The following is a 25687-nucleotide window of genomic DNA, read 5'->3' on the forward strand; positions in this document are numbered from 1 at the left end:
TTGCTATACATTATTGCTTATACTGAGAGGTGAAAACATTCTGCCATTTGTAGATTCAAGCTAGCTTCCTAATGAGCACAGAATCCGAGTACGCTTTCTTTCTAGTTTTAATTTTTTTAAAAACAAGTTCCTATATCACATTATTACAAGGCTTGAAAATAGTTGGACAGTGACTGGTGACAAAAGCAGAACTTTATACGTGGTAAGACTCCGGTGTCTATTCAAACTCCTTGAGTGGTGTGTATAATAGAAACAAATACCTAATTCAAATGTGCAATATATATAGGCCAAAATCTATTGCGATATAAACTTTTGTTTTAAAAATCACTTAATAATTTAATAACCCTGTGTCAGTATTACAACCACAACAAATATAATTTGGTTAATTTTCTCCCTTGTACCTTGTTATAGCTATTAACGGTTCAACACCCAAGTCCCTATATTCTGTTACTGTTATAGTAACAGAAGCAACATGCAATGCTGTTTTTTAAAGTAGTTTTTCCTACTTTATTGATTGATTGATTGAAATATTGCTTCTTTTCTCTTACAACAGCTCTCTGAAATTATTTGTTAAGTTCTTTTCTGAAATATTTATTTTTCTTGGATTTGGCTTCTCTTCTTCATAATGTGGAATGACTTTCACACCTTGTTTGACCCTGCTAGGTGTATATACTCTTACCATACAGTCCTGACTTCTCACATATCCTTCCCAGGAGCACTACTCCTACCACTATGATGAGGCAAAGCAGCAGGACTTTGGGAGACAGGTAGTCTTAGTAAATATCTGAAGTGAATAGCTAGTGAAGGGTGAATAGTGGACCCCTCTAGTGATAATGTATCACTGTACAATTTAACCTTTATCAAAAGTTTGAATCCTATATCAAGAGTTTCTGTTGTTTTAATTCTTTTAGTTATCTCAAATCCAGAAATTATCAAAATATGCTCTGTTTTGGATATTGCAAAGAACGTGGAGGAGTATTATAATAAAGGATATGTGGTAGGAGCTATTCATCCTGTTTTACTGTCATCTGGACAAAGAAGGCATTTTCCAGCAAGTCACATCTATCGAGTTGTGCTTGTGCGTCTCAAATTCAGGTATGCCATACAAGAAATGCTTAAATTCCAGTAAGCTTTTCTACTGAGTGGAGTTCCTTCACTGAAAAAGTTATTCCCTTTAAGAGTAAAACTATTATTATGACAACCACATCATAACTTTGTTGCATCTTAGAACCAAATTAGATCTTACATTAAACTGCATGACTTAGTTTATTCCCCATGTAAATAGCTGTCCAAATCAAGAGCCTTGCAAAAATAACATCCTCTCCATCCTCTGTAATGTATTTTATTACTTTTATAAGTAACTCAAGGTAGCAAACATACACAATATTCCTTTCTCCTCATATATTTTCTCAGCGTAAGAACTGTATCATTCTTAAATAGAGGAAAACTATTCCGGAGACAGAACAAACACTGAAAGTAAATGCTCTACATGACCTTAATATATATTTGTAACACTAAAACTAAGCATATTAATATTAATACCATGACATATAACAAAAAGGCCACAGGTATTAGTTCTAAATGTATTCTTCTTGAGAGCTACTTACAATTAATTTTAATTTATTGAACTCCTTCAGGTTCAGCTCTTCTGAAATATTTCAACATAGCTAAAAACTGTATTTGTGTGTGTTGCATTACCTAAATATGAGTAAGAAGTTAAGTGCTGTTAAAGCTCAAGATAATGAATATACTAAGCTCCATTTAAACCTTAAAACTTTAACTTAAAGCATTTCACAGGACAAAAGTTTCCAGTCCTGTCCTCTCTACAGCTATTTGCACTTCATAAACAATGTGGGAAGAGACAATAACATTTCCTTACTGTTAGCTTCTTAAGCTGAAATATCCTAAGCTTCAAATCTTTAAATCTAATGTTGTTAGAAAACAGTTATCTTCTGATTTAGTAGGCAGTCATTTATTGCTTGTGTCATTTTGGTGAACCTCAAACAATAACATCCTTTTTGCAACTATTTTGTCTGGAGCTGCAAGCCAAGTACTGTTTTTTTTAAAAAGGGAATGTTGAAGGATAGATAGAAATTATCCAATTCATTATCTCAGTTGGACTCACATTTCACATTCATCCAGCAGAACTCTAGAAATCTTTTATGTTGCTTCATCTTCTGGGGTTCCTCTGAAAACTAATGAGAATTCTCCAAGCTCCACAAGCATAACAAAACTGCAAGGTCCTACTGAATCCAAGACTGTTGTCATCCTCTTGTTGCAAGTGGTAATGGCCTTAGTAAAACCAGAATCCTAAGAATAAGCCCAAGTTTCCTTTTGGATGGAATCCATCAGATGCTTGGAGTGAATCAATCAAATAGGTCCTACCTCGCTGCCCCAAGGTCAACAGAGAGTGATCTGTTCAAGACAAGGCAGTGGTTGTAATATCCCTCTGTTGCCACTGCTCTGAAATAAAAACCAGTTATAATATGTAACACCTTCCCTCCCACACACGTGAGTCAGGCCAGAGTCAAGTCCATGGTTGGCTTGGTGACCATGAACTTCTGAGTTGCTTCTAAATTCACACTCAGGGATGACAGAGTCAAGGCCTAATGTATTCCACCACAAACCCAGCTCCAGATTCAAGCTATTCAGCTAGGGAGGCCACTCCAAATTTCTCTCCTGAAGCTCTGGGTGACTTGGCAGTCAATGACTTGGCAGACCTCTAATAACATCCAGGCCACCAGACAGACCTACCTCTCCTGTACTCTGCTTAATTTGGGCTAACTTGGGGAGGTTCTGCTTCATGGTGTCTAAGAACTGGCTGCCATAGCTCTGTCCTATTTCCAACTTAACTAAACAGTTTGCACCCAAACCTCCAAACTCTAACTCTTAGGAATATGCCCAAATTCCTGCATACCTTTCAGATATATGCAGCCCTGACCCCAGAGCCATTACAAAAAAAGTAATTTGTAACTCAAATTAAGCCTCTCAGATCTTACCCTCATCAGGTCTGCCTTATAGTTAAAATACCATCAATGAAATCTCTTAGATATCTGAAGGAAGTTTGCTTTTTAACTCATATATTTATACTTATATATTTCAGCAGAAAAATACTTAGTATTTAAATGAAATATAAATAAGGTTGCTCAATGGGTAATTCAATTCTGTTCTAAGCAACATGTTTGGGCAAAAAAATCAAGCATACCAGAAGAGCTACCCAAACAGAGTTGCCAACATTCAATTTATAATTTTTGGGAATGAAAAAAGTTTTGCTTGCTAGTATTTTGCACAAGATAGGTCAAATTTCAACAAAGGTTGCTTTCTTTCTGTGTTTTAGCCACAAGAATCCACCAATAAGAGAACCAAGACAACCCAGGCTTGTGATTGAGCAGTGTCCTTTAACATATGAAAAACTAACAAATGAGGCAGTTAAGGAAGTGTTAGAGAAGGTATGACCATCTTTATTGAATATTTTACTTTTCCTTTAATTATAATCCTACTCTGAGAACTCAGATACTATTCAAACCATACATATCTACTACCAAATGTTGTCTTGATGCTAACATAACTACTTTCTGGATCATTTGTTTCAATAATTTCTCATAATTCCACATTTCCAAGAGGTTGAATGGGCATGACTGCAGTTCTGTGGCATCACCAATACTATAAAACAACCTCCTGAAGACATCCGGTTGGCCCTCTCCTTGTCAGTTTTCTAGAACTTTAAGACCTGGGTTGCTTTGGAGGGGCTTTCTTTGAGTCTTTCCCTGATGCCACCTTGCTTTTTAGTTTTTGTGGGGGGGGGGTGGTATCTTTGTGTTCCCTCTTGTTTTTATGTTGACTGGCTTTATTGTTATGACTCTTTTGATTGGTTTTAAATTCACACAAATGTTTTAACTTTTATGTAATCAGCAAACACTGAGAATCATTTGACTGCAGCAGAGGAAAACACTACAAATCATGCTACCATCCCATTTATAGACTCCTGAAATTGAGTTCTCCCATAGCTCTTCCAGTTCCCTGCTGATTCTGTTGAGTCGATGGATAGGAGTTGAACAAAATAGTGGTGGCAACACCTATGGAAAATGTTTTCACATTGATATGTTTGTGTTGGCCTGCTTTTCACAGAAACCTGATTTCTAAATTTAGAAGAGAAAAATATGCTAGTTATTTTCAGAAGAATTCCAGGGCCTTATTGATGAAATATTCTACTGAATCATATATTTAGTTCTGTATGATAACTGAGTCCCTCAACTGTTCAGTAAAGCTTACAGAATGCAGCCTTGAAATATTCCATGCTGATATTCCATGATGAAATGTTGAATATCATATTGAATGAAATGTTGAATGACCAGTTTGGTCTGGTGGATAAGGCATCAGGCTAGAAGCCAGAAGATTGTGAATGCTAGTGGGCCAGTCACTCCCTTGCACCCCAACTCACCTTACATAATTATTGTTGTAGAGAAAATAGAAAGAGTAAGGAGTATTAGGTATGTTTGCCACCTTGAATTATTTCTAAAAATAATAAAGATGGAATATACATAAACAAATAATTCCAGAACATCAGCATTTATTAAACTTTTTCATTATTGTTTAAGACTTCAAATATGTTTTAAGAGCTAATTAAAGAGGAGTTAAGGCATCAGGCTAGAAACTGGGAGACTGTAAATTCTAGACCTTAGGCAAGAAGCTAGTTGGGTGACCTTGGGCCAGATCATCTGTTTAAGAAAGAGAGAATGTCAGACCAATTCAGAAATCTGGGGGATTTATGCAGGCTCTTGTCAAGATTCAACACTGACTTAAAGGCACAAATAAATAACATTAAAAAAATCCCTTTATATATCATTAATTTTTACCCTGATACAAATAGACAAAGAAAGACTCCATATGTTGTGCTCTTTGTAAAACTGAAGATACATATTTTACAGTTAGTTGAAATTCTTGATGTCTGTTTCATAATATTCATAGTAAAATACATATGCTATTTTCATATATCAATGAATGTTTCTTACTGTGTATCCATGTAAAACCATCATACATAGCTATATTCCTTAGTGAACAAATGTATATCCACCTCATTGCATTAGTACTGTCTTTTTGAAAAATATAGGTCAATGATGCTGCTAAAAGAGGAATGAAGTTTGTTGGGTTTATAACCCAGTCTTGCTCTCAATCTAAAATCTGCAATGGCACAAACCTGGGTGAAGATATGGAGTCTGACTCGATACTATGCAGAAAGAACAGAGAGCAGAGAAGCCATGATTCAGAGGAAAATGTTAGAACCTGGAATGAAGGGACACTGAGTGGTCAATCTTCTGAGAGTGGAATACAGGAAGAAATTCAGCCGGATGGCAGGCCAGCACAAAAGACTGATTTTCAATATGGAAGAGAAGGCTGTCCCAGCCCAAATAAATTAAAGGAAAAGGAAGGTAATTAACACATCATCTAGATAGTCTACATGCACTATGTAGCTATCTCAAACTATAGAACAGGAGTGTCAAACTCGATTTCATTGAGGGCCGCATTAGGGTTGTGTTTGACCTTGGAGGGCTGGGTGCATGTGGCCAGGCCATGGTCAGCATGACATCACTTGTGTCAGAGATGCTTGTGGTGGCCTGAGCGCTCTGCCAGTGAAAATGGGCTCCCATGCTCTGCTTTCGGCTGCGATGGCCTCCTGCAACCCTCTGGTAGCAAAAATGGAGCTCCCAAGCTCTGTTTTCACTGGCACCATGGTCCTACACTGTTTCCAGGGTGGCCCCATGGGCCAGATCTAAGCACCTCATCGGCTGGATCCAGCCCCCAGGCCTTAAGTTTGATACTCCTCCTATAGAAGAATCCATTTTTAAAAATAGCTTAAGAGAAGGGTTATCAAACGATGCAACAATATTTGGAAGTATTCTTAAACCTTTCTCATGTATCTGTCCTTTTTTTTCAGCAAAGACAAACTATCCAAATTGAAAAATGTATTGCCATTACTTTTTTAAACAATTATTTTCAGTATGGAAAACTAGAACAGAACAAATCATAACATCATATGCATTTTTCTCTACATTCTTACTGTCTTTAGGACAAAAACTGGCTGAACAAATACTCTTTCAAAAGTTAAATCAGGGCAGTGGTGGGCTGCAAATTTTTAAACAATCGGTTATATGGCTGGGTAGGTATGGCTAGTTGGTTATACGACTGGGTGGGTGATATCACTCATCACACCAAGTCCCGCTTCCCGGCCACTCGTCTCAAAGGAAGAGATAGGATTCAGCCAGTTGGGGCTAATCTCACCACTGGCTGGCCCCTACCATGTTTTGGGGCTGTTTTCAGGCCATTTGTGGGGCATTTGGGGGCTGTTTTCAGGCCATTTTTGGCCCTGAAAATGGCCCAAAACTGGCATGAAAACAGCCCAGAAAATGGCCTGAAAGTGACCCAAAATACAGGCTGAAAAATGGGCGGGACCAGCCAGTGGTGGGATCTGCAGGTTCGCCGAACTGCATCTAATCTTAATTACTGGTCCACCAGAACTAGTATGAACCGGCAGCAGGCCACCTCTGAATCAGGGGTGTCAAACTCGCATCGTCATGGTGGCATCACATGACATATTGGAACTTTTTCTCCCTTCACTAAACTGGGTGGGGGCGGGCCCAGCATGTGACGCATCTGGCCAACGGGCCGCAAGTTTGACACGCCTGGGTTAAATGGTATTTTGCATCAAATGAAAGTTAATAATTTTCATAGAGCCCAGAACTTAGGTTGCCAAGGATACTTAGGAATCACGCAAATATTTAAAGATTCTTACCTTTCCCAAGTTGTGAAAAACCTTTTTAAGGCAGATACAGCATCCTTTCCTCTAAAACCCCACAAGCCCACCACACTGCCCCTGCAAACCTGAGCAGATCGAAACTGTATACCACATGTTAATACCATTATATTATAACTTCCATGGGTTACTCAAAAGAATTATATCTAGCTTCTGTTGCAGCAATTCTCAGGAAATACTGATTATTATGTAAACCTGCTTCTTTCAGATTATTTAGTAAATAATAACAAATACAGGAATCCATGGATCTTCCATATTGTAATTAAATGTCTGTGACCACAGTGAAAATGAGGCAATAGGTAAAGCAAAACTGAATACTATTATTTTTCATTATGTTTTTGTTTAATCTGCTGATTATTGATCGAAATAAAGTATATTTAACTGGGTAACTTAGAGAAAACTACCACTGTCAATACAATACAAAAAGAGAAGAAAAAACATTTTGCAAATCACAACGTAAATTGAAAGAGGAAACTGTTCTGTATAGAAAAAATGAAGTTTTTGGATTTAACCACCTGAATTAAGCTGGCTTTTATGGTAGGATTTTTCAATATTTTAGTTTACATATTGAAGGATCAATATATCAATTTGAATCAAAATAGTATTCAAATGTCATGCTGGACATTTATCCATATTGATTTTAATTTGTATTCTTAATGCAAAATGTAATTTTGTAGATTTAAAAAAATTGTAAATATAATCTTCCCATTGACATTTTTACAATGCATATTATCCTAATACGTATTTCATTTTTTTTCTCAGACACCAAACTATATACTGTTTTCAATGTCTTTGAAGATGATTCCGTCAGTTGGACCTATCATGATGGTATTTTGTCTCTGAAAGTGTCACGGAAAGGACCTGTGATTAGTACATTGGATGCTGATTGGTTAGATTTAACCACATTTTATTACAAACAAGGGTTGTCATTAATTGATTCCTTTGTGTGTTGGGAAGCCACTAAAGGTAAGAATAATGATACTATTTTTCATACCTAAAAATAAGGATATTAGCAGAATTCATTCAGAAAATTCAAAGCAATACAAAAAGAAAGTGTGCATGTTTTAAAATAGGCTGCAGAGTAAATAAAGACAGTGGTCTGTTTGATTCAGGATAGATAAAACTTTCAGATAAGGCTTGCATCTGTCATCCACCCACAGTTATAGATACTACATCTATCCTCATTGACTTTCTCTCCCAGGGAACTATTAAAGATCACCAGAGGGAAAGGAGAAGCAATGAAGATCCCCTACCAGCTGTTGTCTAAGCTTATAACTTGTTTCTCACAGTAGAGAACCAACTGTTTGGAGCAGAATGGCTGGGGGAGGGGAAGTCTCACTTCCTTTCCTCCCACCAAGAGAGAATCAAAGAGAGAAAGAAGGATTATTCACCCTTAATTTAGGAGTGAAAAATAAACACTACCAGTAGTTGGGCAGAAAAATGTTACAAAGAGCCTTGGAGAAGATTAAGCAGTTTTTCAAACTTCCAATTTGTTCTCTGTAGGAATGGTCAAGTTTAAGTTCCCATATTGATCTGGCCTTCCACTTAGAAATGAATTGCTTAAAAAGATAACCAAAAATAAAAATCTGAAATGTTTGCTGTCATGGAAATTTTTTGTTAAAAAGAAATGACATGTGATGAACTCCCTATTACATTACAAGAGCAGCTGGCTTACCTATTTTAAGTAGTTTCTACAGGAAGAATTAAACATGTGAATCACACTCAACATGTTTTTTTTAAAGTTAGCCACCAGAAAAAAGAAACACATATATTCAAATTTTACTCTTATTTAAATCTTAACTATTTAGTTTCTAAAATATAATTGAATTTCATATTAAAGGCTAAACTAGACCTGAAGTGATTTAAGAAATGAACTAAAACATAAATCTCACAGATGCAGATGAGGACTGTGGATTCTTAACATATGCTGTCTGCTTTTAAACTGAATTTTTAAAATGTATTCTTTCTAAAAATAAAATAAGGATCAGATGACTTGTTTGAAGCAGGTAAGAAGGTTGACCTAGAATTTGCCTTGCTGTTGCACATTATTTGCCATTTTATTGTAAATAAATGAGGATGTCAGATACATTTTGCATTTAAGAAATGTCCTGCATATTCTCATTATATTACATCTACCAAACCAAAATTTAAATTGAAAATAGCTGAATATAGGACAACCAGATTGGGGCCAAAAAAAATCAAAACAGCTGCTAGATAGCAACAAAGAGTCTTTAACATTCAAGATTTAGTAGCCCTAATTATTATTTAGAAATGTGTAATTCAAAAATAGATAACCAACCTAGTCTGAAAAGCTTTTGCAGAAGATTTAGACACGTATATTATTTGAGCATGATGTTAGTAATGAATGCATAATATGTCAAAAAGGCAACTTGGGGCGGGGGGGGCAGAACAACCGAATGTACTTTGGGCTCTGACCTCATTTCTGCCCATTCTAACCCTACTCATCATAGGAACCCAAGATATGTGGCATTTGACAGGGAAAAAAACTTACCACCCACAGTCACTTAGAAAGTAAGATAGACAGTGTCTAAACTTGCGTAAGTAAGTAAGTAAGTAAGTAAGTAAGTAAGTAAGTAAGTAAGTAAGCAAGTAAGTAATATAAATTTACCAAATTCAGTCCATTGACAAGCACATCAGAATGATCATGTGTGAGACAGAAAAGGAAAGCATACTCATCTTAATACATAAGTGTAGTACTATAAAATTTAGATATTTTTCTAAATGGCATTTATTTTTTCTTTTCTTTCTCCAGCTGACTTTGGGCCCAAATCATTAGAAGGGTTATTTATATATGAAGAAGAACCGGGGTTTCCAGGTTCGGAGAGGAAAGGAAATGATGCTATTGTTGTAGAACAATGGACTGTCATTGAGGTAATTCCCTATTTTTGCTTTTGATAATTTAAGTTATTCTTCCTGATTAATTTCAAGGGTTTACATAAACTCAGTACACAATTAGAAAAATAATATGTGAGTGAGTTTGTGATTTCTTGTAATTTTAAACGTACTTGAGGTTTCAGCAGAAAATAACTCACAGTTCAATTATCATTTTAGGTAATCATTCCTTGTATATATCTTTATTTTCTAGTGTCCATAAAGGCCAAATCTTTACTGTAACAATGGTAGGAGTGGTTGTCACAACTAAAAAGATGTTGATGATAGGCAGTCATTAAAGATAATGTCCTATTTAAATTTTAAAAAATCATCAAACAAATTAATATCAGGAGTTTGCAATAATAAACAAATAAATGAAATCTTCAAATTAAGAAATGAAACAAGTGGTTCTGTTAAAGTTGAATTAAATCCAAATGGGATTTTTCAAACTCAACAACAGACTTTTATATTAGAAGATGTACTTTCCTGAAAGTGATGACAGTAACAGTCTAAAATACTGTACAATATTATCTAACATTTTTGCACCCTGGAGTTTGCCTTTTATATAAATGGTGAGGTAGATTGAAGGGGGAAACAAAAGGAATCACAAGGCTAAATTTGGAAGTATGAAACAATTGTCATTTTCCTTCTCTTGTACTAGAAAGAAAAACATAGCACTAAAACCAGTGCATTGGCTTCTCTAGACACAAAAGCATATTCCAGAACTTAAAATGGGCAACTTCAGCATTGGTTCTGATTCAAGTGAGGTGCCCCTTTATGCATGGAAGACTTCATGAAAGGATTAATTTTTGGTCTTCATGCAGAAAAAGGAAGTTCCATCAACCAAATTCAGCTACTGGCCTCCCTATAGTTATCAGATTTACAAAGCTGACAAGTCTCAGATGATCATCTGTTCTTTGGCTTCCCATATTCATCTTTTCAACCATCCACTCTTTGTTAAGATGTCTGGTTCTATACTCTAGTCTCTCAATTTCTATTCCCCGCTTTATTCCTTCTTGTTAGCAGTAAAAGGTAGGAAAGTCTGTTCTTATACAGTAAATTTTGTTGGAACAACTCAGATCCAGCATATTATGTCTGTTAAATCCAAATTACACTGAGCTCTGTTAAATAGAGGATTTACTAAATTGCCATTTCTGTGTTACGTGTATTGAATATTTCATGCTGAGAAGCATCCTCCATTTGGATTTGCATATTTTATATTTTGTAATGCAGGACTCTTTGTCATAAAGTTTGCCTAAGGAGAGGCCATTCGCCGACAACGCATATGTGCAATATCATCTCCACTTGGAAGAATTCATTTCATAGAAGTTACCACACAAAAAAGCTGACCGGTTCAGTTCCCCAAGTGATTCCATTAGTAAGTGTTGACAACTGGAATCACTTGGGGATTCTTTGATTAGTTTTTAATTATATCATTATAATTAAAAAGAGCCTCAGTGGCGCAGTGGTTAGAGTGCAGTACTGCTACTTCTGCTGCAGCCGGCTGCCTGCAATTTGGCAGATAGAATCTCACCAGGCTCAAGGTTGATTCAGCCTTCCATCCTTCCAAGGTTGGTAAAATGTGGACTCAGATTGTTGGGGGCAATATGCTGATTCTGTAAAACCACTTATAGTAAAGCACTATAAAGCGGTATATCAGTCTAGGTGCTATTGCTATGTGATCTCAGCAATCACTGTATCATATATGTCAGGGACAAACAATGGATACTTCAGAACTTTTAAATTTCAATTTACCTCAACTGAAATTCTTAAGAGAGCTGGGAAATAGTCCAAAACATCTAGAAGTTGCCAAACCCTGATTATAGCTTCAAATAACAAAGACAACTGTTGTATTATGGCTTTTGGAATTCAGAAAGAGACAGGAATAAATTGGGGGTGGGGCAGAAGTGGTATTCAGCAGGTTCTGACCAGTTCTGGAGAACCAGTAGCAGAAATTTTGAGTAGTTCAGAGAACTGGCAAATGCCACCTCTGACTGGAGATTTTACAGTATCCTTCCCCTGCCACGCCCACCAAGCCATGCCCACGGAATCGGTAGTAAAAAAAATTGAATCCCACCAATGGGGTGGGGGGAATCTATTCTAGAGAATGTCCATGTGCAGATGAAGGACAGATGAAGTTTTCCCCCCTTTCCCCCCTTCTTATGATAAAAAGTAGCTCAATGGTAATGACATGGCTGCAACAGAAGCTTCTCAGTTTTTTAAAAATACTGTTTTATATCCAATAATTATGCAGAAATGGCTTTGCATGAATTAGAGCTCTTAAGAGGGAAAAGTCCTCTGTATCTATATACAGATAATTTCTTCTTTGTACTTAGCTTGCTAATTTACTTACATCATTAAAGTCACAATATATATGTACTTTAGGTTCAATCACATTTAGAAACTAAAGAGAAGATTAGGGAGAAAGGGCTGTGAGGAACAAGAACATTTCAAGACCACACACACACACACACAATCTTTTGACCCAATGTAATTTGAATATTTTTGAGGCCATACCAGTAATAATAATATTTATGTAATATAACATCTTTAAAAACTGTTATGCTATTATAGAAACAAAATGATTATTTAACAAATGGAAAAGAAAATGATGTGTACCGTAACTTTTAAAATGTTTGATAAGTTGTAAGATATTAAAAGCATATATTAATGTAATTTCCAGTGTGTTGCAAAACTAAATAAGATTGCTACTCCAGGAACGGGATTTCATTTCTGATTAGACCAGCATTGGGTTGCTTTATCTATAGTAAATATTATAAAATCAGCTTTTCGCATGCATACCACAAATGAACAGAAGTTTTGGCTTGTGTTTTCAGGTCTATACTAAAAATAAAATGGAACTAAACTTAATGGAATTGAATTTCTTTAGGAAAAGTATATGCATGTCTGTGCGTGCATGGGCGTATACTATTCTTATTTTTTGTATGTTAATGATTAATAATCCTTTTTTAATATGCATGGACCTTTGGGTTTCCCCTCCTTCCTCTCCACATCTCGTGATTAATCTGTGGAAATACTTACCCTATTCTTACATATATATTTCTGTATCTATTTTTGTTAACAGGGCAGTGAAATCAAAACTGATTATGGTCCTTTACTGCACACTTTGGCGGAATTTGGCTGGCTTTTAACATGTGTGTTGCCTACTCCTGTCATCCGACTGGACAGGTAGATGAAATAACAATTTCTCTTGTTATTCCTAAGGCAAGGGGGGCTAAAATATGTGTGTGTGTGTGTGTGTGTGTGTGTGTGTGTGTGTACACATACACACACACACACACATATATATGTATGGGAAATCTCATGAGGTTTTGGTATTCTTGTGCATGATTTTGAAAGACTGAGGGAAGGAATTCAGACCATCATTTGAGATTTGCAGAATGGTGGCTGAATCAGCGACTAGCCTTACATTTTTCCTCTTGAGTGGATCATTGAGAAAGTTGAATTTGAGAAATTAACTGAAAATTTATCAGTTTACAAAACAAAAAAATGATGGCTTAAATTAGGACATGCTTGTTGAAATATGAAGCTGAGGACTAGTTGCTAAATACACAACAAGAATATACAGGTAGTCCTTGACTTACAACAGTTCCTTTAATGACTCTTCAAAGTTACAACATTTCACGTTTATGACCATTGCAGCATGGTCACGTGATCAAAATTCAGATGTTTGGCAAAGGACTCATATTTATGACCATTGCAGTGTCCCAGGGTCATGTGATCACCTTTTATGACCTTCTGACAAGCAAATTAATGGGGAACCAGATTCACTTAACAACTAGATTTGCTAACTTAACAACTACAGTGATTCATCTAACAATTGTGGCAGGAAAGCAGTGGTGGGATTCACATTTTTTTACTACCGGTTCTGTGGGCATGGCAGGGGAAGGATACTGTAAAATCTCCAGTCAGAGGTGGCATTTGCCAGTTCTCCGAACTACTCAAAATTTCTGGTACTGGTTCTCCAAAATTGGTCAGAACCTGCTGAGTACCATCTCTGCAAGAAAGGTTATAAAATGAGCCAAAGCTCACTTAACAAATGTCTCACTTAGCAATAGAAGTTTTGGACTCAACTGTGGTCATAAGATGAGGACTACCTGTAAAGCAAATATGAGAATAAATGGAATGCTTCATGAATGATGCAGAACTACACAGGCAGTAAGAGAGGAATATGTGACATCTCCTTGGCCTATGTATTTATGGGTGATATTCATGCTCATCTCACTCAAGTGTCCATCTGAGAACACAATAAATAGTTTAGTTGTCTGCAGGAAGAAAGACTTAATATTTGCAAGTATCTGTATTATCTTCCACATTAGTGATTTTTCCTTTTTTAATGTCTGCATAGGATTTAAATGGTCAGCTGTAACCAATAGCAGATTTCTAAACATCTATTTGGTATTTAACCATCAGGTAGCACAATTAAACAATCTCTATGATATAGTTAAACATCTATCTCTGAGGCAGCTGGCCCATTACTTCAGTAACAATTGAGCAGAGATAGACAGGGGGGGAAATCTTTCCATATAATCTGTTGGAGGGCAGAGTAATTTTGGAATTGATTCATGAGAATTAGCCTAGGCCCTGCACTAATTCTCTTTAACTGAAAAGTAGTATCAGTGCTATGGTATTTTTATTTTATTTCTCACAGGGATAACAGCATTTTTTGAATTCCCTGTTTAAAAATAATATCTTAGAAATATTTATCTACAGATTAAAAAATAACTTTTAATGTATTTTCTAAAGATGAGCATTTAAAGTTTGAAATGCTTGAATGAAATAAATGTCCTAGGGTCGCGTCTTTTGCCTATTGCACACTAAAGTGATCAACTGAGAAAAGTTAACAGGAGGTATACAGTATTATTCCATTATGCCAATCAGTATCTTTGCAGACCAAATAGCATATCTTTCAAGAAAAACAAGCTTAGTTCATATAGAATGAAGGCAAATAGACTCAGCTCATAGATTCCATCCTTATTTTGAGTATTTGTAGATAGCAGAAGGGGCATTAGGGGAAAAAGGGAAGTTTGAAATCTTTTATAACCAAGGGACTGTTGCAGAAAACAGCATTTGAGTCATTACATAGCTATCATGCAGTAGTAATGAATAAGTAAAGCTGTATAGTGTTTTTTGGAGTAATAATAAATAGCAATCCTTTATGAAAATAAAGCATAAGAAGATAGATGAGAATCATGAACTATAACTTTCCTACACATAGAGGGGTAGAGGCTCTCATCACAGCTGCAAAATGTGACCAAAGTCACATGTGAACGAGCTATTCAGTATGCACACCTATGTCCACATATTCACACAAACACACACACACACATACATACATTTTTAACCGTATTCTTAATTTCACATATACTAATATTTTATTATATCAAACTGGATTAAACAGCTCAGCTAGTCTGAAGTCCCTTGAACTATTATACAAAAAAGCAATGCAAATACAAAACTTATTTTTATCATATGCAAATAAAGAAAAACTAATCCACAAAAAACACATTCATTTCTTATGAACCAAAGATTTCTGAACATAATTATTTAATAGGAGAAAGAGGAAATTGTGCATATTTAAAAGGAAATTAAGTCTGCTTTTCTAGCTAGTCTTCCAAAAAGCTCTCCCAAAGATAAAATTCTTTTTAAATATATTGACTTATTTTATTTTATTTATAAAATGTATAGGCTGCCCATCAAGTTAACTCTGGGCGGCTTACAATATAAAAGATAAAACTATGTAAGCTAAAAACATAAATAAGGCAACACAAAATCCAAACATTACAAGCCAATTAAAAGACAGTGAGGCCAGGAGCAGGATGGAGAGGGGAGAGTAGGAGGTGTTGTTAATAGATCAACCACCTCCACTGTTATGCTCCCCCACTGGAACCCCAAGCTAATTGGCAGAGCCAGGTTTGGACCATTTTACAACTGACGAGAAATAGATAACTTCTCACCTTATACAGAGAACAAATATTAATATAAATAAGACACTTATTACACTTATTCCTCATAGTTTCTAAATCACTGGTGTATCATTCCAAATAACACAACAATCTACAGAAACTGGATGTATAAAAGTGTATTTTGAGCACTGGTTTTTCAACAATTAGTTCAATATATCTATTTCTTCCTTTAAAAGCACATGTGTTGAGTCAACAGCCTTTCTTAATCAGCTATGGGGGGGGGGGGGGTTAAAGTTAAAAGCTTTCTTTATTGGCTTCTTAAAGCAAGTGATTCCAGCCCTCATTTATAGACTGTGAATCTGCCAGGCAATTGGATCAGCGACATGAATGATACACAAAGCATTTGTGCACAAAGGAATCTGTAGCCTAGAACCCTGCTTTGGCACATTAATGGCTAAATGGGAGTACTGACGCATCTGGGAAATTTGTTATAAATGGGGAAAATGTTATTTGGTTCAGTTTTAAAAAGTGCAGTCCAAGTTACTGAATTAATTAAATCATCATTAGTTCTTTTTTAGACTGCTAATGATTCTGAATTATAAACATAGTTACTACTTAAATTTTAAAAATTGAGGAAGTGCTGCATTAATGTGTGTGAAACACTTTTTGCTCACATTGTCATGAGACATTGCTCACATGGTTAAAAAAATAATAACATGTTTTTCAGTCTACAGTTCTCTGTTTTTCCCACATACTTTGAACTCTGACCTCAGTACGCAAGTGGAATATTAATAGCTTTTACTTTCTGCTAAATGCAGAGTAGTTTTCTTTTGCATCAGTTCACACAGTTTGTTCAGAGGATTACAGGAATATTAGCATTTGCCCCAAAATAATTCTTTAAATCCTGCAATTAGAAGAGTTTCTGTTTTCACAGTAAGATTTCCTGTGTCCTCTCCCTAAAGCAGATTCACCAAAAATCAACTATAGTAGAAAATGATTTTTTTCCCCCACGAAATGGGGACAGTAGCAAGAAGAGCTTAGGGTGTCATCCTGCGTGCCCATGGGCCATAGAATTCTTTGGATACCACTTTCCAGAAAACCCTTTCAAGGTTTGGAAAATCCCAAGTGAATAAAGCTTTAGAAAAGGGATATTGGACTATTTCAGGGGCAAGTAAAAAAACAAAAAAGCACTTAGGCTCTCCCAACTCTTGTCCACAAGCCTGACCTTGGAGGAAATTGTATAATTCCTTCACAGTGAAAGGTGGAAGATGTCAAACATGGATGGAAGAGTACAAATGCTTCTCTGACTTTAGATCTGCCTTAACAGTCAGCAGCCAGCAGGGATTTGGACATCTTAGTGTGATAGTCATTAACATGGTGCACATTATCTTTAGTAGCTGATCATAACTGAAATCAAGGTGCTATATCCTGTCAAAACAGCATATGATGTATTTGATGCATTATGCCACTGCATTTATTTTTTTTGTAGTTATTCCAATATGAAAATAAGAATATTATATATTCTAATATGAATAAATTCAATTCTTACTGGTGAACAAGTTCAATAATGCCATTAAATATAACATGCAAGCAGCAAATTAAAAAGGCAAAAGCTATGATAAATATCTAATTGAAGCAATGTGTTTTCTTCCTCATTTTTTCATCCACGTCCACCTATATCTTTTGTTACGACAAAATATAAAAAGAAAATTCAAGATATAAAACAGATCCTTTTAATGTACTTTCTTTTCCTCCTTCATTTAAATTCAAGGGCAATCCCAGCTTCATTCAGTTCAATTGTGAATTTATCCCCTGACATTTATCGTGTTCAGCATTTTAATAAGACCAGGTCTATTTTAAAGTTGTTCTTTAAAGCAGCTTCAGTGCTACAGCATGGACATTTCTTTAAACTTAAAGTTTAGCCATGAGTTAATGTCTTTGATGATTCTATGGTGTCACAACATAAAATAGATGGAGAAAGATGAATTGTTTCCAGAGAAATTCTTAACCTTACTCTTTTGTTAAAAAAAGCAGAAAAATAACTGAGAAGTCCCCTTTTTCCTCTTGTCTTTCTAATGGCGTTCATAAGCATTCTCAATGGAATCCCAGGATGTTTACAAAGCTAATGATTAATTGATTGATCATTTGATTGCCAGGTCATACTGTTGTTAATATCAGGCAGTGTACTAAGCCAATCTTCTAAATCACTGTTTGCAGAATAGGTGATGCATTGACCTTGATCACTCTTGAAAAAATTAATTCTGGTGAAAATTTGGTTAGTTGCATTGATGAGAAGCTCTCAGGAAAAACAAAGGCTATAGACTAGATGAAAAATCATCCTGGAAGATGATTTAACAAGCCACTTTGCTATTGTTGCCAAAAGTAAAACACCCCCTTCCTCCAAAACAAAAACAAATCAACAAAAAAAAAGGCTGTGTATGTCTTCATAAGGAAACCCTGGAGGGCAAATTTAACTTTTTGGGATGAACTTAAAAACTATGAAGCTCACATATTCTGCCAAACCAAAAGTAAACAAACTACATTGGTTCTTTGCACCATATGTGGACCCAGGTGATTTGACAATATTTAGAATGAAGGAAGCTCTTTCAAAGCAGACAGATGTAATAATAAGGTGTGTGTATGTGTCATGTTTGTGAAATAAATAAACATGTTAATGAAAACAAAAGGGCTGCCTTTAAACACTCATCAAGATCACTAATTCCTAGGTCAAATATGACTTGACCACATTACTATTAGGGAAAGCCAAATATGTACTATTTACATTAACAGATGTAACAAATTTGGGAATGGCTAGCTGTTCTTACACTGAAGAGAAGGTAATTTTAGAGGCTGCATTGCCTCTGAATAAATTTTGCAAGTACATTTCTTTTAAATATTAAGAGAAAAATTTGGTTGGAAAAGTGTAGTCAGTAATTTCATAAAAAATATGTTGATGTTCTGTAATTTTGTTTTTGTATAGGACATTTCATCCTCAATTATTCCAGAAAAATGAAAATATGATGGGGTGACAGCTGACTTAAAAAACTTAAGGGAGAAATTTTTTTAGAACAATGTATAAATAAAATCATAGCTCAGGACTGGGAAGCTACCAGTTCTGCCCGGCTCTTTAGAACCGGTAGCTCTGAAGAACAGCAGACACCAAACGGGTTCTGTGTTTGCTGCTGTTTGGCCCACCTGCCCACCCAGGCTCTTACCTGTCCTTTATTTCCTGCTTTTTCAACTTCAGCTGCTTTCCACGGCACAGCTGAAGTTGAAAAAGCAGCAAAAAAGTGGCTTTTTAAATGCTGTGCACTTACATGTGTTTTTTTACACGGGCGCATGCACGCAAAGCACGCATGCATGCGCAAAACATAGTCACTGAACTGGTAGTAACAACGGTTGAATCCCACCCATCATAGCTACAATATTTAGCATTGAGAAGAATTACTTTGTAGATAGGAGTGAAATGGCGTCTGACAACAGGCCCTGATAGCATATTCCTTGCTGAAATAGCATACAATTAAATTTATGGGACTGAAAGGAGTCCTGTCTTTTTTGCTGGATACTAAAAGGAAGGCAATATATAAATAAATGTGTCATATACATGCACAACTATGTTTGTTGTATGTGGCACCTCACTAATAAAATATCATCTAGTTTCAGCCTCATTAATTCCAGTGAATACTGTAGAATAGTATATGAACAAAACCAGAGAAAGAATTTTAAAAATAGTTTTTTTAATGTTTCAGTGAAGGCAATCTAGCCACTAAGCAAGTTGTTTTCCTTCAGCGGCCAGCTATGGGGAACCCAGCTGTCCAGATACCTGAGGTAAGAATCACAATCTGAAATAATCCCTGCTTGCTCACTTAAAAACTACTCCTGTGTCTTGCCCATCATGTAAAGGGGCAAAGGGCTCATGAAGGCAAAGGAGATCAGAGAATTCAGAGGAGTTTATCCTGCAAGACCATTTGAAGCTCTTAGGCATACCCCAAGAGTCCGCAACACCTATAGGACAATCTGTGAAAGAAGTCCATTATTACTGAAAGCGCTTCTTTTTTCCATGCCATTATAAAGAGTGCATTGTGTAGAGTTATGCAATTACTAGGATGAGCTATGTGACAAATTGTTATCCATTTCCCTTCTGAGATAAAAAGGACATTGAAAATGAAAGATTCAGAATATTTTGCCAAAGTGATGTCCTTGGATGATCTTTTGTCTGTTTCCTTATGCACTTATGTATTCAGCTTTTTTAGCAGGATGTGGTGAAACTAATAACTGTTTTATTTCTGGCCTACAGTCACTGTCTCCGTGTAGAGTCCTAAGGGTCAAAAACCGATTAACATTTTTTTTTCTTACAAGGCATCTCACTGCACATTCCTCTGTCACATCCAATCCTACCCCCTTAATGGTTTTGGAAGCCAAGTTGCCTATGAATATCTTTTATTTTGAGATTCCGCATTGTTAATTTATCTCATGGAAGAGAAAAGGATCAAAGAAAATAGCCACAAAGGACTGTTAATGATCAATTGGGTTTTTTTGCTCAGTTTCCTTCTTTTCTTCCCTAAAGCAGTCATGGCAACAAGTTACTAAAAATGCCTAAAGTCTGGAAATGTTTAAAGGAAAAAAAAGGGAAAATGCAAGCTGATGACATGTTTTCATACTTGGTCTGGGCACCAAAGAAACAGAAAACTGAATATGAGAAAGTTTAGCAGCATCCATTTTTAAGAGGTTGCATTTTGCAAATGCAGGGCAAGCATGACTTGAATTCTTACAGAAATGATGAATATTCATTTCAGCAATCACTTCCCTAGGGCAGCCCCCTCCCTTCTCAAACTTCTTTTGAAAAGCTCCACTGAAGAGGGTGGGCTATTATGCTAAGCAAGGGCAGAAAAGCAGTCTATTTCATGTTTCATGAAGGAGGCCTGCATCTCTTTATTTTTTTTCTTTCCCCTTAGCCTAGGAGGATCTCCTGATTTTAAAACTATATTTCTTGGGGTGGGAGCAAAGGAAATTAAAACAGATGGAAGGGACAGGAAAGCAGGTCACATGCCACATTTTTGTAGATATCATTGAGGGCTGGATCAGCATTGTGGTTGTCTGCCAGGGGCTGGGGGGGAGGGGCATGGCCAGTGTGGTGTGGCTGACTAGACATGGTCTGGAGGACATGGCCAGCTCAACATTTTTGTGGGGGACACCTGTGGGCACCTGGCAGGGTTGGAGAGGGAATCCAGGTGTCTCCGGTAGGTGGGGCGGTGGGTGGGAGGCTCATCATGTGGGATGAGGTGAGGTGAGGGAAGGGTGACTGCAACTGGAAACCATCGGCCATCACGCACTCACCACCCTTTGTGCACGGGAGACAATGGTTTCTGGCTGCACATGCAGCCTGCTGGCCCCTCAGTTGGCGCACTCTGTGGCACCGGACCCCGCTGCCATCACCTGGCTGGCCACTGAAGCTGCAGGTGCAGCAGCAGCATCAGAAGCAGATGGAGGCAGAGGGAGGTACGTGATGCTGACTGCTGGATGAGCTTACTCTGTCCCACTCTTTGTTTTGGCTTGCAGTTGGAGAGCAGGTCATTGTTGGTCATCTTCTTGGCAGCCTCATGGCCTTGGCCTGCATGTAGAGCTTATTCCTGTTGTGCATGCACCTCGGTGCTGCCACCACCGCTTGGTAGACCCACAGTGTGCCTCCCTGTCTCTGCCTGCTGCCGGTTCTGCTGCTGCACCTACTTGGAGGGCCAGCCTGGTGGTCACAGTGAGCTGCAGAGCCCCACCTCTTCCCCACGGGTGCATATACCCACACTCACATGTGAAAGGCTGGTGAGTGGGGCATAGAGACACTAGTGCGGGTGCGGCATTGATCTGCAACCTGGTGGCATCTCTCTGGGCCAGACTGTGGCCAGCCTTAGATCTGTGCTGTCGCTTTGGCCCCGCTTCCTGAGCTTGTGCATAGGAGACGGCAAGTGTGCAATGGCTGGCATCCTGGGTGAAAGGGAAGCGCTCAAAACGCAGTCCCCAGGGATACCAGACCCCACACACTCATCCCCTGTGCACACACCCAAGGGGCGGAGCCAAGGTGACGCCACAAATCTAAGGCTGGAGATCAGTGCCCTGTCGACCTGGGTTGAGTTGAGGCCCTGAGGTCCAGTCCACTGTTTCTCAGGTGGCCCTGCAGGTCAAATCTAACCACCTTGAGATTGACACCCCTGTTGTAGACCAAGTCCATTGCTTCAAAAAGAAATACATACAGATTTTCAGAAACTTTTATTCCTGGAATGTCTCAATGAAGTATTTCTTTCTAATTAATTTTAATTTGTAGCAATAGCAATACAACTTATATACTGCTTCATAGTGCTTTACAGCACTCTTTGGCAGTTTACAATGTCAGCACATTGCCCCCAACAATTTGGGGCCTAATTTTACGACCTCGGAAGGATGAAAGGTTCAATCACCCTTGAGCTGGTCAGGATCGACCTCCTGGCAGCCTGCAATACTGCATTCTCACCACTGCACCACCACAGCTCTAAACAGACTGTTTTGATTTGCTGAGTAACATGACACCACAATTGTATCAATTAATTGTCAGTGCTGAGACTAAACTTTAAAATTTTTGGATTTAAAAATATGATACACTAAACATACAGTAACCACTGTAGAAATACCCTACTTGATTAAAACAAGTTTATAAATCTATAATATTGTTATTACTCATTTAATGTATTAATTGATAAACTTTTTCTTACAGAAATATTTGCTTCTAAGTCATGGAATTGACTGTATTATGATGAGAGAAACAAGAGATTAAAGAAGGACCATTAAAAACATTTGGTCAAGAAATTAGTATTTTAGTTCCAGTTAGTAATACTAACTATACAAAATACTAGGAATCAAATATTTAAACAGAATGACATAGGTGCATCTCTGTTTGGATGCATCAAACATTTAATTTATTGTTTTAGATTTAAGTTGTTTAAGGGTACAATCATCATCAAAGTTGCTATTTTGCTCTTTAAAATATCTATGTCAGTTTATAATGCTGTTTAATTATAAATCGCAGGTGTTGTGCAATTCAAAGACCTTTCCAATTCAGACTTTATTTTATGCAAAAAAAGTGGGGTGGGAAAGTGATTTACTGAAATAACTTGGAGGGAGTGAACAAGAATACTGTTGAAAACCTTGTATAACAGCAGCTCAGGAACTAGCCAACCTCATCCTGGATCAGGCCCTAAATAGCATTAACCCTGATTTACTGTATATTTGGATGGGAGACTATTAGGGAATCCCAAGGCTGTATTCTAAACAGAGAAGTTAAAGAACATCCCACAAAAGCCTGTAAGGTTTGTAATAAAGTAGTATGGACATGAAGTTCACTAGGAATCAAGTTCACTATGAAAGAATCTTTACACTGGACACCAACAGTGGAAGCTTAATTTAGAGTTTTATTTAAAAATATTTCTCTTGGCAAATACTACTGTTAGGTCAAAATAAGAAAAAGCATTGTTTAATGTATACAAAACAGGACTAGGTTAAGGATCCAGTAGCACTTGGGTTTCTATGCTGGAGTGCCAGATTTATAGTCTGTTGAATTGATGGTTGATTCCAACTACAGGATAGGAATGCTGTGCAGACATTGGCAGAATCCTCTGTATTCAACATCTAAAATCTTTTCAGTCTCCTGGGAACTTGGCAGGGCTCTGTGCTGGCTATACATAATTATGAAGACAGGGATAAGGAACTACATTCCATAATTGGATTTGGTTGTAGAAATACACAATAGATGTCAAAGCTTGCTTTGTAAAAACAGCCAGTGTGTGGGGAAAAAAATCTAAATTCAATTACCACCCAGCCATTCTAAAATCCCAGCTCATATTCAAAATGATCCCTGCCTATATCAACTATAAATCAAGTTCTTTTTTATTTCAGAAAAAAAATACTAAGCAATTTGGAGAAGAAAAGTTGAACATAAGTGGAAAAGACACAGCTACTTGTCAGCCTGTCCAACACATGCAACCTACAGAGGAATTCCATATAGTACCTTCTCCACAGTGCTGGCCCAAAGATGAATCTGCCCAGTGTGGAAGCTTCCCTGCATTCAAGAGCAGTGATGGTATGCTTAGAGAACTGGAGGAAGGACAGTTTGACCAAGAAGATGGAGTCACTCAAGTTACTTGTATGTGACCAGAAAATTATTAAGAGGAACCCATAGGTATTTTTAATGTAAAAATGTAATATTAATACGCATCGTTGTTTATTTCCTCAACCAAATAGGTATATGTTGAAGTCATTTTTTGTCAACTGCATTGAGGAATCTATGGAACTATTTCTAATGCATTTATAGAATTATTAACTTGTACATTAGGTCAATTGAATTGGTATGTTACATTCCCAGAACAATGCTATAAACTGCAGGTGGCTTTCTTTGCAATCTTCCTGGCAACTGGAAAGGAAACAGCTATAGATGAGCTGTTGACCTTTGTCCTGTTGGAAAGCATAACCTTTTCTACAGTGAGACAATATGATGCAATAATAATACTATACAGTTATAAACATAACAAGGTTTAAGAATAAATTAAAATGGTTTCTAAAAAACTGTGTAATTACTGAGCTTCACTTTTACTGTTTTTAAAATACGAAAATTAAAATGGTGATCATGAAACCTTTTGCTGAAATATCTCTGAGTGCTCTATAATATGAGATTGTTGAGAAGTTGAAGAAATAAAGCTTTACCCAAATGCCTGGGAAGGCATGAGAGTTGTTCTATGAAGCTAATTATTAATTTTAAATGCATTTTTTCATATCCGACTGCATTTTTTAAAAAGAAAAGCACGTATTGCTTCAGTCCGGGGAAGGAAAAATGATCAGAGTGGGCAGAAAGGGAATTTAACTACTGCTATAAATGGGGTGAATTGAGGAATTTTCCTTTGAAATACACCAGGGAAGAAAATTGCATGAATTCTCTGTGCTCTGGACACTACCTGTCAGCCCCTTTATCACTTAACAAGATTTTCAGTTTACTTCTTCTATTTTTATTATATATGAATAAATGATAGTCTAATCAAGGAACTTTCTTCATTGAAAGCAGACCTTCTATCCTTGTCCTGATATTAAGTCTGAGAAAAATTTACAAGTCTCTATTTCCCATCTGCAATGGGAACTTAGAAAACAGGTGAACAAATTCCAGTCTTTCCTACACTCCTGGCCATCTGTTGCTGTAATCACTGAGCAGGAATTTGTCCAATCATAGCCAGAGAGCTCTCAGCTGCTCACTCCAGCGTTAGACCATATTCTTTTTTTCAGCAAATGCTTACAGATGACTCCCCAACTGTGTTAAATTAGGAGATTGAAACATTCCCGAGTGAACAAATGCTTTAGGCACCATGCCAAACATTCATCTAAACCTCCAGATGAACCTCAGCTGGCATGGTCAGAACGTTAAGGACCAAATGTTGCTTTAAAATATACTGCTCCATTTCTTTCATCAAACTGCACAAGTGAATGTTACAGTAACATCAGTCCACTGTTAGGATTAAGACTGAAATTTTGCATGGCAATTACAAACTTGAAGGTAGAGCACTTAAAACATTCTTATATACCAGAGAATCCAAGTAAACAGCTTATAAAGACTGTGAAGGTGAAGGCTCATTCTCCGAGTTTGTGGGTTGGTTGGAGAACGCACCTTCACCCCTCATCCTACACCTAACCTAGATATTCGCCACTATTCTAAAGTCTGTTTTCAGGAGTCTCTTCTTTTTGCCGGAGAATTGGATAGCATCTTTATAACCACTCCTAAATCGATACCAGTATATTGTTTTTATTATTCCTAAGGTATTCTCAATTTCTGGAAATTTTCTATTCTAATCTGCAGATATTTTAAATAAAATTCTAACAGTACAATCTTATTAATAACCAGCTTGATACCAGTGCTTCGCTACGAAACTGTGATCGGGCTGTTTTGGGGGAGGAAAATAAGGGGGAAATCTGCCTCTGCTACCAGCATCCAACAGTATTCATCTGGCTAGCGTCCTGTCAGTGTGTGAGAGTTGAGGGCTGTTTGGAAACG

At 37.0% G+C, this 25687-nt stretch overlaps 1 protein-coding gene across 6 annotated transcripts in view; it reads left to right on the forward strand.

The window, feature by feature from the left end:
* The window catches only part of RFTN2 (raftlin family member 2), a 30072-nt gene that overhangs the window by 2473 nt on the left and 1912 nt on the right, over window positions 1–25687 (forward strand). For 4 of the 6 annotated variants that reach the window (XM_087919750.1, XM_087919751.1, XM_087919749.1 and 1 more), the window contains exons 3-10: window positions 912–1095; window positions 3338–3449; window positions 5111–5429; window positions 7574–7777; window positions 9585–9703; window positions 12789–12892; window positions 19380–19458; window positions 23551–23833. In XM_087919750.1, the coding sequence (XP_087775876.1) occupies window positions 912–1095; window positions 3338–3449; window positions 5111–5429; window positions 7574–7777; window positions 9585–9703; window positions 12789–12892; window positions 19380–19458; window positions 23551–23805 (1376 nt within the window). In that variant the 3' untranslated portion in view covers window positions 23806–23833. Of the gene's footprint in view, window positions 1–911; window positions 1096–3337; window positions 3450–5110; window positions 5430–7573; window positions 7778–9584; window positions 9704–12788; window positions 12893–19379; window positions 19459–23550; window positions 24217–25687 lie in introns of those variants that run through there. The other 2 variants (XM_026696847.2, XM_087919746.1) reach the window with 1 other exon arrangement.

This window comes from Pseudonaja textilis, chromosome 1 (genome assembly GCF_049901715.1).
Source record: "Pseudonaja textilis isolate UNSWEBS1 chromosome 1, rPseTex1.2, whole genome shotgun sequence".
Classification (NCBI taxonomy): domain Eukaryota; kingdom Metazoa; phylum Chordata; class Lepidosauria; order Squamata; family Elapidae; genus Pseudonaja; species Pseudonaja textilis.